At 52.7% G+C, this 17,388-nt stretch overlaps 2 protein-coding genes across 44 annotated transcripts in view; one reads left to right on the top strand and one right to left on the bottom strand.

Annotated features, from left to right (window-relative positions):
* Nucleotides 1–8,228, top strand: part of EXTL3 (exostosin like glycosyltransferase 3) — a 151,846-nt gene extending 143,618 nt beyond the window's left edge. For all 42 annotated transcript variants that reach the window (XM_068936798.1, XM_068936814.1, XM_068936819.1 and 39 more), the window contains 4 exons: nucleotides 1,033–1,160; nucleotides 3,726–3,870; nucleotides 4,285–4,413; nucleotides 6,545–8,228. In XM_068936798.1, the coding sequence (XP_068792899.1) occupies nucleotides 1,033–1,160; nucleotides 3,726–3,870; nucleotides 4,285–4,413; nucleotides 6,545–6,754 (612 nt within the window). In that variant the 3' untranslated portion in view covers nucleotides 6,755–8,228. The remainder of the gene's footprint in view (nucleotides 1–1,032; nucleotides 1,161–3,725; nucleotides 3,871–4,284; nucleotides 4,414–6,544) is intronic.
* A 2,448-nt stretch (nucleotides 8,229–10,676) lies between these two features.
* The window catches only part of INTS9 (integrator complex subunit 9), a 74,081-nt gene continuing 67,369 nt past the window's right edge, over nucleotides 10,677–17,388 (bottom strand). For both annotated transcript variants that reach the window (XM_068936821.1, XM_068936822.1), the window contains 3 exons: nucleotides 15,680–15,778; nucleotides 13,377–13,514; nucleotides 10,677–12,361 (listed from right to left, as the gene is read on the bottom strand). In XM_068936821.1, the coding sequence (XP_068792922.1) occupies nucleotides 12,185–12,361; nucleotides 13,377–13,514; nucleotides 15,680–15,778 (414 nt within the window). In that variant the 3' untranslated portion in view covers nucleotides 10,677–12,184. The remainder of the gene's footprint in view (nucleotides 12,362–13,376; nucleotides 13,515–15,679; nucleotides 15,779–17,388) is intronic.

A 17,388-nucleotide genomic window follows, 5' to 3' on the forward strand; every position in this document is an offset into this window, starting at 1 on the left:
ACTGCCGCGGCGTTGTCTGAGCCTTCCCCTACGGGTCCGAATTGAATCGCGGCCCTCCCGGCGTGTGAACGCTGCCACCTCGACTCTGGCCCTGATCCACTGCAGCTTATAGCTGTGTAATTTCCTCGCTTCCCTGCTATAAATTGTTCATGCTTTTGATGGCTCTTCAATGAAATATTTTAATGCGGTCTCGTCGAATGTCCCATTTCCCCCCACCCCCCGGTAGCTATTGACAGATGAAAGCACTGACGCTGGCTTTACATGGGAATTTAATCGGACCAGCTGTCACACAGATCCCCGATACAAATATTTTCCACTGCTAATGGTTTCAGCGTGGGCCTTTTTTATGCGATCAAATGTAATCTTATTTAATGGAGTTTTACTGCCATGACGCCTTATTCTTTTCACCGGGCTGGACTTTATTTTTAAAGCGGCTCGTGCGCAGGGGAGAGCCGGGGAAACGGCTGGGGGGCATTGAAGGGCAAGCAGAGTGCAGGACGAACTAAAGAACGATCCGTCCGCCAGGGCTGCGAACAAAAAGCCTTGGGGACGGGCGAGCGAAAAACCTGAGAGCCAGGGAGGGAGAGAGGGTCCAGCTTGAAAGGTGCGGGCAAGAAGAGGGGGAAATTCGGTATGGCTTTGCACGGCATGGCTAGGAACAGGGAACAGGGAAAGTCCGCGGCAGGCGTTTGGCAGAGCCGACCTCCCGCCGAGGCCGTAGGGCTCTCGGCGTTCACTGCGTGAGAAAGGGCGGCAGGCGCAAATATCGCGTTTCCAGGGTGTCTGGTGCGAGGGTTGGGTCCGGCTTTGGAGCTGGAGATGGGCAGGAGGCCACAGGCGAAAGGGCTGGAAACTGGAGCTGGTGCCGGAGTGAGAGCTGATATATTTTGCTTAGGAGATATTTCCCTATTGCAAGGGTCGCAAAGCAATGCCGAAGCGTGACGGCTAACGCGGTGCGTAGCCCCTGCCCCCAAGTCTCATCTATGTTTGCGCACCTACAGCCGCCCTAACCATCACGCGTTTGCCTCTTAGGTTGTCCGCACGGAGAAGAACAGCCTGAACAACCGGTTCCTGCCGTGGGACGAGATCGAGACGGAGGCCATCCTGTCCATCGATGACGACGCTCACCTCCGCCACGACGAGATCATGTTCGGCTTTCGGTGAGTAGCCGAGCACCTCCGCAGCCATCTGCTGCCCGCAGCGCTTGTGGTCTGCTCAGCCGGGGCCCGACTTGGGGCTGGGACGTCCCTCCCCGTGGCTTTGCAGCCGGACTCCTGGAGGAGTGGAAGGTGCTGGTGGTTTCTTTAATGACTGCATGCAAGTGGGCTGATTTGTGTGGTGCCTAGCTGTGACTCTTTGGCTTTTGCAGTTTTTTGATAACGGTCCCTTAACGTTTTCGGGTAGGGTGTTCAGGAAGGGAACTGGAAAGCAAATCCAAGAGACTGCGTTGGGCCACGGCCTTGCTGCTGCCTTCGTGTGCTGTTGGCACGGCCAGGACACTACAGCAGTGCATTGGGTGCTAGCAGCGGGCTGTCATCCTCTTTGGTCAACGTGACAGAGGGATGTGACAGCTCTTTTGGTGGTCCTTTCTGTAGAGCTTGGAAAAGATGGATGGGACACTCTCCTCTCGCATAGAGACATGTCGGCTCATGGCTGGGAGGGAGATTGAAAGGCAGAAATGCCTGGAAAGCCAACGGGCCCTCTCTGAGGGCTGAGAAACAAGGTCCCCAGCCGAACTGCTGCCCAGGAATAACTGTGCGTTGTCCAAACTTTGCAGCGGCCTGTAATTCTTGGGGCCAAGAGCCTCTTCCTCCTCCCTCTGCTGTTCAGCGGCGAGCCGGAGGCAGGCGTCCGGCTGCAGCAGACCTTTTTGAGGAGTCCACGCACAACGGTTCTCCGGAGAAATCCTTTTTTTTTCTTTTAATTGCTTAGCTGGGATGGAAAGTGTCACGTTCATACAAAAGTGGGGCGTGGGAGAAGGGGAATGAGTAGTTTGTGCTCCGGCTTTTCAAAACGCTCATGTTGGATGGCTAGGAGCCTCACGCTCGCCGGGAGCATGGTGCCATCGAAGCTGCTGGCAGTCTTAATTATTCGGTTTTTATTCCCAGCTTATATTGCATTTTCATTCATTTGACTAGAGGAGATGACAATAAAAGGCTCTTCTGCCCCTTGCTGTGTTAGTAAATGCAGTAACAGCTCAGGGCTCTCGGGAACATGGTCTCCCTGGCAGCCTGCGATGGCCCCGCAGGGATGATTTCTGTACCTCGCAGCCGGGGAGGGGATGACAGGATGAGCTGGGAGCTCATGTACAGCCACACGGGTGAAAAAGGCCACTTACTGCCCAATTTTGTGCCTGAGAAGAGGGGAAAACCCTTCCCTGGTCAACAGCCTCCCATATGGGACTTGTTTCACGTTGTCCGGAGTCACCGCGTTCCCGCTGGAGGGGCAGCGTAGGCGCCGTCAGCTAGGTCGGATCAAATGAGCTGGGGAAAAAAAAAAGCCAGCAGCCCTGCAAGAGAAAGATTTATTTCCCAGGTTAGACATTAGGCGCTGACATTTTTCTTAATTACTCCTGACAGTGTTCCCACTCTCCGGTGGGATTTGTCTTCGCGTCAGATGAGGGCAGAATATTAAACAAGCCGCCACGCTCTTGCAGGCGAACCGGCGGCGAGCAGGCGGTTGGGGCGAAGGCGCTGCTCGCTGTCTCCGAGGTTGTGCCCCGGTGGCCGGGTGCAGGTTTAGGACGGGAAGCAGAGTCGGGCACGCTTTCGTGGTTGTAAAGAGGAAGAGTCAGTGGCATCGGGTACCCTCCGTCGGCAGAGTCCGGGGTCTTGCACCCCGCAGCGGCCTTCTTGAGGGAGCTTCAGGTCATCTCGACTTTGCGGAGGAGAAACCGGAGCCTGTGGGCATTGCAAAGACAGGGAGAAGGAGGGAGGAGGCCCGAAGTTGGATTCCTCCGTTCTCTGCCCACTTCAAAAAAACTTGGGGGCATCGGGGGGGGGGGTTTTGTGAGTTTTAGTGTCCATAGAAAATCCCTTAGGTCACTTAGGAGCACGTTCCTTCGCTGGGAATAAGCCCATCTGATGCGCGTTGCCTGCTGGAAGAGGGCTAACGTGAGCAGCTCGGCTTTGCAGCGACCGCTGCGGGGGCTGCGCTCGCGGCCCGTGGCTGGGATTGTTGCCTGAGTGATGATGCCTCAGGCGCACGTTTGACAGTTTGCAGAGGCTGCCAGCTAGTTCTGTGCGTCTGCAAAAGGCATTTGGTTTGGCCGTTTCCTGCAGTACAGCAAGAAAGCAGTCTGAGTTATCTCGGTGAGAGACGTCGTTTGCCTGAGCGTATCCACGCGGGCAGCTGTGACGGCCAGTCCCTCCTACGGACAGCGGAGAGCAGGAGCTGTGGAGCTGGCAAACCTGTATTAAACCGTAAAAAGATGCCTTTTGCATGTTGGAATCGTCTGTGATTTTATCAAAAATTACATGAGCTTGCAAGCAAATTGCGCACTTTAATGATGGTGGGGGCCCAATATCTGTTGGCCGTTCTCTGGACCAGCAGTTGCCAAGCTCTTTGATGCAGAACAGTCTCCATCACCTGCAACCGCTCCCTTGGGAGTCAGCACGTCGGCACCGAGGGCACGGTCATGGCCGGTCGCGTGTAACGGATGCTAGCCAGAACCGGGCTGCTCCCCCAGCTCCGCCAGCTCTCACCGAAAGGCTTTGTGCTTGCAGGGTCTGGCGAGAGGCACGGGACCGCATCGTGGGCTTCCCGGGGCGCTACCACGCGTGGGACATCCCCCATCAGGCCTGGCTCTACAACTCCAACTACTCGTGCGAGCTCTCGATGGTGCTCACTGGCGCTGCCTTCTTCCACAAGGTGAGATAGCGCGGACGCATGCTCCGCCGCCAGCCCTCCGCTTCCCTGCCGCTTCAGAGCAACCAGAGGCGGTTCGCTTTAGAGTGGCTTTATTTTAAAAGAAGAAATTCTGGAGCTCGCTGCTCCTTCTCCCTTCTTCCAAACCGAAACGCGGTTCCCTGTCGTGTGCGTCCCAGCAAACGGTTGCCTTGAGCGTCGTTTAGGAAGTGGCACGGCGCTGAAGCAGGCAGATGGGCAATGGGGCCGCTTGCATGGCAGCAGCGCTCTCGGTCATGGCAAGGCCGGTCATGGTGCTGCCTGCCCCGCTTGGGTATGGTGACGCTTTCGGGTGCCCCCGAGGTGGCACCAGCGGTAGGTGGGCGCTCTCTGCCTTGGACCTCCTTGAGCAACGTTGCCCCTTTTTGTCCCGTTCAGTACTACGCCTACCTGTACTCTTACGTGATGCCACAAGCCATCCGTGACATGGTGGATGAGTACATCAACTGTGAGGACATTGCCATGAACTTCCTCGTCTCTCACCTCACGAGAAAGCCTCCCATAAAGGTAAGACACCAGGCAGGAGTTTGTACCAGACTCTGCCTTGCCAAGGACACAGTGATATGCTGATGATACAACACGGCAAGTGGAATGAACTGGGGTTCAACTTACACCAGCTCAGGCTAGAGGGTTTCCTGAGCCAGGGGCGGCCCTTAGAGCCATTAATTCCTAAGAGACAAACTTTGTTCTTGCACAAGCACAAGTAGAAATGATTCTCTTGCTGTTTTTTTTCTGGACTTCCAGAGGCATTTAGGCTTATCCGAATATGTAAGGCTGTTGACACAAGCACTAGCACCCAGCTGAAATTTCCTCGCCCTATGATAACAAATGAGTGAAGAGTTTTGAGCGTGAATTTAGGATGCTTATTGGTCTTCTCTTTATCACTGCTGGCAAGCCTGCTCTTTACCGCCCCGCATACGTCTCAGCATCACTGGCCAGCTGCCTTGGAGATGGGTCAGTGTGATATGTGGGTGTTTCTGCGTGTTGTTCTTCCCATCTGGAGCTGAACTGGAGGTTGTAGCGTTTGGGGCTGCATCTGGGAAGGGATGGCTGGTGGGAGAATCCAGCCAAAACAAAAGGGCACTGCAATGGGGTATCCAAATCAAGACCAAAAAGCAGGGCCTTTAAGCAAAGGGCATCTTCTCAGCCCTCCCTGAAACCTGGAGCCCCCTCAGAAGATCTTAGGCTGGGCGCCCAAAACCAGAGGCACCTGGAATGGCTAATTACTTCTGCAAATGCATGTCTGCTGCATCTGATAGTCCCTATCAGAGCGATCACAGCAGCGAGTCAACCACTTATTTGTCTGCGGCTCCACGGTTTGAACCTCTAAACTGGGTTTATCCCAGCATCTCTGTACACCAGACGCTAACGCAGCGAGCGCAGGGCTGGGAGGAGGGAGGCGCGGATTGCTCTTGCGACTTTTAGCTCTTCCTGGTGCTGCCTCGTTGCCAGGAGCCACGTCGTGAAGCAACGGGAGCTGCTTTTGCCTGATCCCTTTCCCACTGATGTCCTGTCTACTTCCTTACGCTGACTTGGAGTTGTGTTTTGTTCCTTCCGGCGCAAGTTCTTGCAAACAGGGAACAAAACCAAAAGGAAAAGGGCAACTTCTCTTGAATTGCCGTCCCCGTGGGCTAGGGGGCTAGTTTTGCACCTGCGTGTCTTACTTCCGAAGCCCGGCGGGGTGGGCAATAGCGATGCCTGGATTCTTCCCTCTTGCGCAGGTGCCTCAGTTCAGAGGGTTTGCTGCCTTCATAAAAGCTCTTGCAGACTGACCGCTTTGCCGGCAGTAAAGGCTGAAGTTAAATGCGTCCCGTATTCCCAAACCTCCTTTCCTTTCAGCCCTGAGGTCTTTTCTCAAGGTCTAATTTTCAGAAACAGCCTCTCAAACCCTTAACAGGAAAAAGTAGCTACGCATTAGCTGATCGTCATTCCTCCTTTAGGTCTGCGCATGTGGTTTATAACCCAGACCCTAGGATCATTTTGTGGAAGAACTGGCCTATGAAGCCTACCAGGATTTAGCTCCGATAGTGCCATTTGCAAATTCAGGAGCAGACTGAAGTCACGCACTGAGGAGCGCTAAGTGCTGATGCCTTTGCCATGAAGCAGAGCGTGTCCCAGCGTCCCTGCCTGCTTTGCTGCCAATGTGGCTTTCCCAGGTCCCCATGGTCTCTGGGTGTTTCTTCCCGGGTCTCAAGGAAGCCTCAGGTGTCCTGGGCTGGGCACGACCTGCCTTGCAATTTGCTGCATCCATAGGGACCCTCCAGCCTCCGCTCGTCGTCCTCTGCCCAGCAGTTGCACTGTTTCGTAGCCGCCCTGAACAGCTTCAGTTGTTGCCGCTTCGTGGAGCAGCAAGGAGCAGAGTTGTGGTTTTGAAGCAGACAAAAAGTACAGGAAAAGACATCTGTGGGCTAAACCGCGCCAGTAAGAAGGGCCGAGGTGCTCTAGGAGGCTCCCTCGAGCCCCTCTGCCCAGTGGGGCGCGATGCCGGGCGGCTTCACCAGCGCAGCTGGGCTGGCGGGGCCGTGTCCCTCCGCGCCCGGGAGCGTGCGAGGGGGGCGCAACCGGTGCCGTGTCCCCGCCAGCGCCACGGAGCAGCGTTTCGCCACGGCGGTGACCGCGTTTGTCCCTCTCTCCGCAGGTGACCTCCCGCTGGACTTTCCGCTGCCCCGGCTGCCCCCAGGCCCTCTCGCACGACGACTCTCACTTCCACGAGCGGCACAAGTGCATCAACTTCTTCGTCAAGGTGTACGGCTACATGCCGCTCCTGTACACCCAGTTCCGCGTGGACTCGGTCCTCTTCAAGACCCGCCTGCCCCACGACAAGACAAAATGCTTCAAGTTCATCTAGGAGGCTGCTGGGCGCCCTGGGCTCTCCGGGCTCCAGCCGGAGGGGGGCGAGGGCGGAGGGTGGCTGCTCGGCGGCGCTCAGAGCGCCAAAGTCCTTTTGCCGTTGACTCCGGCCTCCCTCCGGTGAAGCAAATGGGACGTCGGGGACTTGGATGGGCTCCTTTCCCCCCTGCCATCCCGCTGTCCCGCGGCGACTCGAGCCGGCCCCGCGGAACAGCGTCTGGCGGCTGCCAAAAAGACACTCCCTGGGACCGAACACTGGCGCGTTGGCTAGTGGCTCTGCCCCTTCGCTAGCCAAGGGCAGCCGTTCTTGTTAATTATAATTGTTATTATTTAAAATGAAAGTGTTTTAGATTTGCCGCGTGAGGCTTTTTTTTTTTTTCCTTCTTCTTTCTCCCTCCCTCCCCAATCCTTTCTCTCCTCTGAACCTGCCTGCGCACTCAGGGGTGACAGTGGCAAGGCCAGCTGGGGGGACGCTGGACGCGAAGAGGTTCTTCCCAGCATCCAGGCAGCTCCGGTGACCGCTGGGGTCCCCATCCTTCCTCCCACTGGCAGCCCTTCTCCTCCCCTCCTGCTCTTGGACCCTCACCAGGGTCTTCTCGCCCTGTGGCTACTACTGAGGCCTTGGAGGTGGCGTCCAGGGATGAGGGGTGAGCAGGGAGCAGGCGTCCGAGCGAAAGGGCAGGCTCCTCCGGGGGCGCCAGCAGGATTTCGGAGCTGGAGGAGGAGGAGGAGGCTTCTGGCACCGGTGCGACGGGAGTCGGGATATAGGGTCCTTCCCTTGAGAGAGTTGACGTTCGCCTGCCCCGTTTCCACCCAGTCGAGTTTCCGGTGTGTCCCGTGTCGGTCCTGCAGCCACTCCGAGCCCATCCGTCAGGTCAGTGCCACCGGGGTGCCCGTCCCGGTGCCAGCGCCATGTTTTTGGGGTTCGCAGGGCTCGTGGCTGCGGCGCAGCCGGGCACTGCACTGCAGTGAAAGACGGCTGCCTGCACCTCTTTCTTGTTTTTTTTTTTTTTCTCTTCTCATTCCCCTTTTCATTTCAACATGAGGCCCTCAAAATCGAGCAGCTGAAGGCTCACGGTCTCTTAAAATAAAAACAAACCCAATTGGAGACTCCCACGAGGCCTCAGAAACCCGACAAGATGGAGGTTTCCACTCCCGCTCGGAGCAGAAACGTCGCAGCCATGTTCCTTGGTCGTCACCACAGATGCTCCAGCCCGTCACGGAGCCCGAACCGCCTCCGCGGGCCCCCGCACATTGTAAATAGCGTCTGCAGTGGCATCGCCTGCCGGTACTTTGGACTCCCTGCCATCCCCCCGGCCTGTGGGCGCGCGAACTGCTGCGGGAGCACCAGGTTTGCAAACAAAAAGCGAGGGGGGGGAAAAAAAAAAAAGAAACTCCTTCAACACGAGCACAATATTCGTATGTTGAGTTTTTTTTGTAAAAGGATCCAATAAATGGAGAGTTTAACTTGAGAGCGTCTCCGTGTCTGCCTTGCTGGCGGCCTCGGGAACCACGCTGGCCCCTGCAGCCCACAGAGCTGCTCCTCTGGCCGGTGGGTCCCCGTGCCACGCGGGTGCACCACCAGTGTCCCAGTGAGCAGGACCAGGGGCCTGGCTGTGTCTGTAAGGCATGGGGACGGGCTAGCCATGTCTTCTGCAGGCCACAAGACCTGGTGATGGCTCCCCAAGTGATGGGGCCCAGGTGATGGATCAGTGGTGACGAGTCCCCAAGTGGTGGGTCCCCAGCTGATGGGTCCCAGGTGATGGATCTGCAATTGAGGGGTTCCAGGTGATGGGTCCTTGTAATGGGTCCCAGGTGATGGGGTCGTTGCCCTGGAGTAAACCTCTTTCACACATAGCTTGTGGGAGAGACAGGCCAGAGACAGCCCAGCCCCCAAACCGCCCCATCTGGAGAGACCCCCCCCCCCCCCAACGTTCCTGCAGCCTCTTTCCCAGCAGATAGACAGGGACTTGTCCTGCCTGGCTTACGCTCACCAGCACCCCACACCCTGGCTTTGGCATGCGGCTGAGCACAAACCTGTCTACCCTCGGCTGCCTGGCACCTCCAAAAGGAAGAACCCCACTGTCTGGCTCCAGCCTCCCACCATCGGTCACATCCGAGTCCCCAGGGAGGCGACGCTGGTGCGGCTCAGGGTACCCATGAGATGGCATCGGGGCCAGCTGGCCCCACGGACACCGCACTGGGGCAGGGTGTAGGAGAGCGTATGAGCCTGGCGTGGACTGAACTTGTCCCATTGTTATAAGGCTAATACTACTAGAAAGACAACATTAAATTCTTCTTTCCATCCAGGAACGTGCGGGCTATAAAACCCCCGCAAGGGCAGAATGCTGATTTTAACCTTTTCTCCCCATTAGCGTGTGGCCCGACGGCTGCACCATGGTGTCGCAGGACCCCGTGGGATGGGAAACATGCTGAGACGGGCTCAGCCGGGGGGCCACGCTGCAGCCCTGCAAATGAGCTGCTCAAGGAGCAGCCCGGCTGCAAACGAGGCTGTTTGCGTTTAATTAGCGAGAGCGGCACAGAGAGGCTGAGGACGCTCCGGGACACGGGGCTCCGGAGTGGCACATGGTTGTGGGCACTGGAGATGGCCACCGAGCTCTGGCTGGCCAAAGAGGATTTTCATGGCTGGAAACAAACAGCCAGTGAAAGCAACTATCTTTGTTGCTCTCTGTCCATTGAAATGATGTCTCTGGGTAAAACATGTTTGCCCTCCATCTTCTTCCACCTGCTCCATCCGCATCTCCCCCGGGCTGCCATGGTTACCTCTGCAGGACTGACCCAGCCAGAGGAAACGGTGTTTACGTGTCTTCCTCTGCGCCCAACAAACGAGCACGTATTTTGCTGGGTTAATTAAGATTTTTTTCATTAAAGAGCCCTCCCTCCTGCCCCGAATGGTTTTTTTTTTTTTTTTCCCCCCTGCAGGTGCAATGTTTCCCTTTGTAAGAAAGAGCGGAGTCAGTTCTCAGCTGCTGGGCAGGGGAGATGTTTTCCAGCCCACCCACCTTCACGCCACCAGGCCTTTAGTAGGCGCTCTGCCGCGGCGGCTTTCGGCTGTGGGTCTCAAAGCAGGCTGCGGAGGAGGCTGGCCTGATTGCGGGGCAGCAACACGGCCAAAACCACCCATCGGGGCAGGAATCGGCCCCCTCCGCCACGTGTCTCTCTAGCTCTGGCCGTTACTGAGGTTTCCATGGGGGGCATTTCCCTTTACACTCTGCCTTGCTGACATCAGGCCCCAAAATAACCTCCTCAGGGTGAATTTTTTCTTGGATTTTGTAATACTCAGTCGCTCCAGCATGGCCTCCGCCAAGAGGAGCCCGCTGCCTTCGTGGCCGGCCGCGCGGGCACCTCGAGGCTGCCCGAGCGCGGTGAAGGTTGCCGCAAGCACTAATGCACAGCCTTAGAGCGGAGGCTCTGGCTTCTCAAAGGTAAAATCCTCTATAATTATAAATGCAAATTAGTATATTCACAAAAACGAAGGCGCTGGAGCTTTGGGACCAAGGCCGGGCTGGTCTGCTTAACAAGGAGAAAGACGCTTTGAAGGACTCATATATTACTAAGCACATCCTCGCCTCTCCCTTCCCCACCGCCTCCTCAGCCCAGCGGAGTTTATCACACGGCCTGTGTGTGTTAAGAATAATCTTTTTGGCCATTTAATTATAAGGTGAAATATGTCCAATCCTTTTATTCCATTTTCAAGTGATGATAAAGAAGCTGAACTACTGCAACCCTTGTAAACTCTTATTAGGATTAATGCTGCTGCAACAAGCTTTTTTTATTACCTTAATGATACTATTTCTCCCACGCCCATGACACACGCACAGAACAAAAGTCCGGCGGCTGGAGTGTGTACGGCCAATCAAATAGGAGTCCTTAATGTATAGGAAATATCACGTGGAAACTGCAAGAACAAATAGTTTTTATTACAGAGCTGTGCTTCCACTGCCTCAGCCTCCCCACAGCTATAAAGCGAAGGCGCAGGTATATTTTACAAATGTGTACGCACAGCACACGCGGATGCGGGCTGGGCACGCAGACGCTTTTATAAACCACAGAAATGTGCTTCCTCCTTGGCAGTCTTACTACGCTTTTTATTTTTAACACCAAATAAATACAAAACAATCCCATAAAAAAAAAAAAAAGAAACAGCAGTAAATCAGCCTTAGAAATCAGCTGCTTTTAAAAGCATTACTATCAACTAAGTTTAGGCCCCAAATACATGATGCTGGGAGTGAAAAGCCTCCCCGGATCTGCAATACGGATGGCTTTGTACCAATGACTCCCAGTATTTCAACCAGGATTTTGAAATGTGCGGGCTGAAAGGACAGGTTTTTGGAAGGTAGAAACAAGAGGCACTTAAATCGCCAAGGTTTTTCATGAGCATTAGGAGTTTAATTACTGCATGTACTTTTGAAAGCCTCCCCACCCCAGCTAGGCTTCGAGGTCCCAGATTCATGCCACGTACCCTTACATACCTAACGGAAACAGCTCAGGCAGGAGCGAAGTTTCCTCGGCTCCCGTAATAGCCAAGAGAGACGGGGCACGGCGAGAGGGCCAGGCACCCCCCCGTAACTGCAACCCCTCCCTGCGGTACCTCTCTCTCCGCTGACGATGGAGGGAGCCACAAGCAACCGGTTTTCCAGTCCGGGTGTCTCAGAAAAGCACCTAGAGCTGCGTGGATGAATCTCGTCGTAACAAACTAGGCTGCTGCGTCAATAAACACCTTGCTTTTCTCCAGTGTAAAGCTTTTCCAAAATCCCTCTGCTTTTAGGTGGAAGAGCCAGGTTCTTGCCACTGCAAAGCTCCTCCACGTACGTGTCCAGCGTAAGCCCCTTTTTTTCTGTTTTTATTTTGAGAATCTTTGCCTTAACAACTTTCCCATTGCTGCTTGTGCCGCCGCCCGTGAAACGCACGCACACAGACAGTGTAAATGGAGGAGGACATACAGGAAACTGGATCTGGTGACTGGGAAGAGGCAGCATGGAGAAAAATAAATCTCTTAATATCTGAGGCCATTGCTTCAGTATTCCTGCAAAGAGTTTCTTCAGGCAGAGGACTGGGGCACACGTTGCTGTAGGGGGTCACACAGAGAAACGTCTGCTCCTGCACACAATTTCACCCTGACCTTGTAAATATACGCGGTTTTTATTTACTCAGCAGTCCATGTCTCCTAAAGGGTCCAGCACTCAGCTTTACAGCACAGGAATCCCCTTCAAAGTATTCCAAAACTGGTTAAAAATAAAATTAAAAAATATATAGATATTAAAAATACATCCTCGCTTCCTCATGAAAGGGGAGGAGGTTTCTGGTCTCTTTGAATCAGGGGAGTCTCTCTGGAGTCACCCCCTGGAAAGCTCTGAGCTCTGGTGCTCTGGAGTGTCTCCTTACAGAGCAGCAGGATGTCCATGGGCTAAAATTTCTGCAGAAATTTGAGAACCAGATCACGCAGCTTCACCCTCAGAGGTTCATCGTTGTCGCAGATGATGTGCGTAGAGTCCTCCTCGATCTGAATGAGAGTTTCTGCCTCCTGCAGGAGTACGATGTGGCCCTTGGCCGTGTCCTCCACCTTTACATCACTGAAACCATGCTAGACAGCGGCGGGAGGGAGGAAAAGAGAGAGCTGTTACTGCCACTCAAGAAAATATGTAGAGGTGAAAGACTGAAGGGGCAAGGAGGAGGGGAGAGGGGCAGAAGGGATAAAAACCACATAGTGGTACTGCAGAAATCCTAGATCTCTGGGATCTGCACAGGAAACACCCATAGGATAAGCTAAATATGACCCTCATTATACAGATGGACGAACTACTTGTACAGGGAGGCTGGGGCCAAAATTTTCCACTAGGCCAGTTCACTGCAGCTGCCAAGTTCAAAATCCTGGCCTTGAAAAACAAAGACGACAAATAGCTCTCTCGACTTTAACTACAAAAATGGGCATCCACTGGGAGATGAAGGTTTTAATCACCAGGCATTACCGCTTCAAGGAAGACGATATCAGAGACCTACTGAATCCCTGGGTAAACTTCCTCACAGAAAACCCTGCCCTTGTTCCTACTCGTTTTCTCCATGGAATCAAGGAAGGTAGAAGAGGGTTTCACAGACCACTAACCAACCGTCCATGCGTTCAACCAGCAAACTCTCTGTCCTGCAGCTCTCTGGAAAGCTTTTCTATCAGTCGTGGCATTTACCGGATGTCGTCTTCATTCTGACTGTCACACCCATTTTCACAAAACTTGTAGGCAATTACATTCTTTTGAGATCTCCTCCCAACCGTACAAATTTATTGGAAATCAACTGATGGGTCCAAAAGACGCTTGGGGAAAACTGTCCCTCCAGAGTGACCCCCCAAAACTCTGCTTCCATAGGAAACCAGGAGGAAATGGCTGACATGAAGGACCTTCATCAGGACATGCCTCCACAGGGAAATACTCCCTCCGTGTTCAGCGCAGGGATACACATTCCCCAAAGTATTTTGCCAGCTCATTAGTTCCTCTGCATTTCAAGACACATTGAAATTATTTCTCCCCTCTCTGCTAGCAAATCAGCAGCTTTCTGGGATCTGCAGAAATCCTTCCGAACCCTGCCTGTCACCAAAGGCTTATTACCTTCTCCAGAGTCTGCACAAACTGGTCCACAGGAATGGAGCCACTCAGCAATGGCTTTAGAGGCTTACATTCTGGCACGTCATCACTCACCCGCTTTCTCTTCTTGCTCGCGGGGGGTTGCGGAGGTTTTGGAGGAAGCTGATGGATGAGAAGGTCCACAGTAAGAGAGGGAATCACATCAGCTTATTACAATTTAGCTGGAGTAACAAGCATGTGAGATAGATAGAAAAGGAATATTGATTTTTGTTCTCAGTGACTAACGGGGAATATTGCAGTGCTGGAGGGGAGAGGAGAAACTCAGCCTTGGGCTCCACTGCAGCTCTGCGCGCACAAGACACCATTTCCAGAAAAAAAAAAAAACAAAGCAGTTTTAGTTCAAATGCCTATCATCTCAGAAGGCCTGTCTGACTCAATTCATGGCTGAAGCTCTCTATTCTAGCATTCAGGAACCCTGCAATATTTCCTGCTTTAAAGAGGCCAATTCCTTGAAGATCACAGTCTAAAAGATCCAACAGGTTGGGAAACACTGGCAATTAAGAGCCAGTAACTATCTGGGGAATGAGGGAAATGGGTAATTTTCACCTCAGAAAAGTAAGTCTTTAGGAAGAACTCGAATACAGTCAGGGAGGCGCTGCAGATGCTGCAGACAATGCCTGAAAAGTCACTGGGCTGCGATCCGGGTTTAATTTTGAACACTTCATGGAGATGAAAAACAGATTTCTATAAAACAAACCAGGGGGAAAATTATAGTGTAAAAGTAAGCCCATGCATCCTGTGCCAGGGTAGTCAGGTCGGGGAAGTGTCAGCACAGGTATTTCTCAGCAAACTAGCAACTCGGTCCTTGGGAAAAAGGCGCTGGGGAAAATTTCTCCAAAACGTTGGCAAGATCATCTGCCAGGGACGTGTCTGCACAACGCAGGGGGAATGTGCCTGCAGCAGCCCCAGCGCCTCACAGCGCTCCAGGTGACAGCCTGCGCTCCCCACCAGCCCCGTGTCTTTCCCCTCGCGTAGCATCATGTCCGGACCTGCTGCAAGGACGTCCCTGTATTTCTTTCAACAGCGAGGGGAGGATGTTTTTCATCCTTGGGAGAGAAAGGCTGCCTGCTGAGGCTCCAGTCCCACAAACAGGGATGCACCTGAGTCACTTTACACAAACAAGCAGTTTCCTTAAAGTCACTGCAGGCCTTCACACACGTATCATGTTACTCGGGTGCATAAATCACTCATGCGGTTCTGTGCAGATGTGAATTTTTGGGGCTTGTCTACACGCAGTTTCATGTAACTCCCAGAGTTCCCATGCTCAGTCAATACTGATAGACACCACTGTGCTGGCTTAGCTTCATCCACACGTGAGGCCTGTGGCAGCTTAGCCTAGGCCTGAGCTTACTTGGTACCAAGAATCAGAGCAGAGAAGGGAGCAAATGAACAACACATTATGGAGAAAACAGCTCAGACCAAATGGATTTTTTTGATTTGTTTAGTGTTGCCTAGTGCATCCAGGGAACTGACTTGGAAAAAGTACAACTGCTTGTCTGCTGTGCACTGATATAAATCCTTAACCAATCTTTCTGCCCCTGCATTGAAGACATCAGCGTTTTGGGCGCTCTTCCCAGTTGTAGTGGGCTGGGCCCAGCCCTGCTGCCCAGTGGGAGAGACAGCAGCATGCAGAGTCTGGCTGCACTGAGTTCCCTGCATGCTCGTGCTTGAAAGAAAGAGGCAACCGGGGCACCTACTGCTCAGCAGGACCTCTAGGCATCGTCTCCCTCTGTGGAGCACTAGCATCAGGAATTGCAGCGTCAGTCTAAAGGAGGTGATAGGGAAGAGAGGGATTTTCTCCTCATTTAACCTTTGGAGTTCACTCTACTTTGTGCAAGGATGAACAAATTGATTCTTGGGGAACAGGGCAACTTCAGGAGGAGTCCCCGCACGTCTCTTAATGTCTTAGGTCATCTCTCCCCTCTGACCCTCGGCTGCAAGCCTGTGAAAATTTGGCTGATGCTGATCCTGGTGTATGAGTTATGGAAGACAGTGGTATGATTTGTAGCCTCTCTTCATGAATAATCTCCCTTCCCCTTTTTATCTAAGCCAGGCACGCGGCCAGTGGAGAGATTTATATGCATCCCACTCTCCATTCCAAGTGTAATTCCTCACTCCTGCACGCCAGGACAAAGCATCTGACTAGGACTCTGCTCCGGTGGGGAAAGAATTGTTAGAGGAGTTGTTTCAGGAGAACAGCTGGGGCCCCAGACAGCAGGAAATCCAGTATAAGGATAGATTTTTCTCCCTCTCCCGTTATACTGTACCTGCAGCACATGCTTGTTGTCTTTAGTATGCAACACAGCAGAAACTGTTGCTAAGGAAATACCAGGCTTAATCTCCAAGGGCACGAGCGAATCTGCAAGCTAAAGTGAAAGAAGGATTTTGTTCAGCAAGTGATAATCTCAAAATTTGTATGAGTCCAGCTGGGATTTAAATGGCAGCATGGTATTTTTAAACAGAGACTAATGACCTGTAAACACAAACCTGCAGGTAGGATGAGAGAGCGCTCCTCTTACCTGCTCAGTCCCCCTTTTGGCTCTCCGAGCTACTGACTTTTATACCATTATCAGAGCAGTGCGAGGCTTTCACTAACCAGGGCAAGTCTCACAGAAAAGGACACTTAAAGAGAAACTGAGTTTAAAAAGGCACTAACTATTTTACTAATAACTCTGATTTGAAAAACTCTTAGTCCAATCTGGCATTATTTATGGTGGATTTATTTATTTACACTGATGGATGACAAAAAATCAAAGCCAATTTCTTCTCAGTTCCTTACTGTTGCAGCATTTGGGCTGCAGAATAGCTGGAAGAAAAGGGTTAGTCCTTAAAAACCCACTGGCTCTGTTGACTGGAGCCAAACTGCTGTTTGGAATTTTTTTTTACAACACTGCAGAGAAACCCTTTCACTGCCTTTTGTATAATTCTCCTCTGAAACAAGTAAAATTTAGACTTGGCTCCAACTTTGAAGTCAACGGCATCTCCCCAGGATCCTCAGCACTCCACAGCACTGAGGGGGCTGGCAGTAAATGTGGAGCAGGCAGTACTGCACCTGCAGAGCCTTGCAGAAGTTCAGCACCTGAGAAGTACCTCTTCCAGCTGTGTTTCCACAGGAACCCTGCAGAAGACAGTGCTCATGAACACAGAAAATGACTCCTCTTTTCACTCCAAGTGAGTTTTTGTGTGCTAGAAACTGGGTGCCCTGGAGTCCTGCCCAGGACTGCAGCGAGGATCTAGTCCTATGCAAACAGGTCTAACTGCCAGAGGCTCAAGGAGTTTCCAAGCGTCATTCCCAGCCAAGCACACTCTATTTTAATCTTCTGTGGATTCAAAGGCAAGGATGAATGAATTGTGCTCTGTATCTGTGGGGAAGCCCCGCAGGTGTCTTGCAAAAGAAAAACGGAAAAGGTTGCTCATGGGTTGTACCACTGGATGGGAGGAATTCTCAGTTGTGAAGACAGGTAACACCTAAAGAAGTAGAATCTACTTTGCTGTTTTTCCCAACGATTGTACCATCAACCCCCTCAGAGCATCAGTTCCTCTCATGTAGAGAGAGCCTCTACAAGCTGATCGTCATCTGATCTCCACTCCCCTTCAAGCACTTGACATCTGCAGTTGGAGCCGGATGTTAAGAAGAGCTTAACCTCCAGGGAGATGAGCTCTTTTGAAACTTCAGACATCTACTTCAGCACTTCATGCAGCAGAGCTCTGTAGAACCAGCTATCATTACTGCTCTGGTAGCAAGGTAACACCAGCTCCCTCTGGCTTGCCAGATGCTCCCATGCACAAAGCAGGAAAAGAAACTGGACGGATTTTGAAGGAGTAAGATATATTCCTATTTTGGAGACAGGGAAATTAAATTCCCTAGCAAAGGCCATCTAGTGAATTCTTAACAGGATCCAAAACAGGAAAGGGCTTTAGCAGAAAAACTGAACCACACCACTTCTCAAGAAACTCCAGGTACCAACACTTTACT

The sequence above is a fragment of the Struthio camelus genome, chromosome 3 (assembly GCF_040807025.1).
Source record: "Struthio camelus isolate bStrCam1 chromosome 3, bStrCam1.hap1, whole genome shotgun sequence".
NCBI classification, from domain to species: Eukaryota; Metazoa; Chordata; class Aves; order Struthioniformes; family Struthionidae; genus Struthio; species Struthio camelus.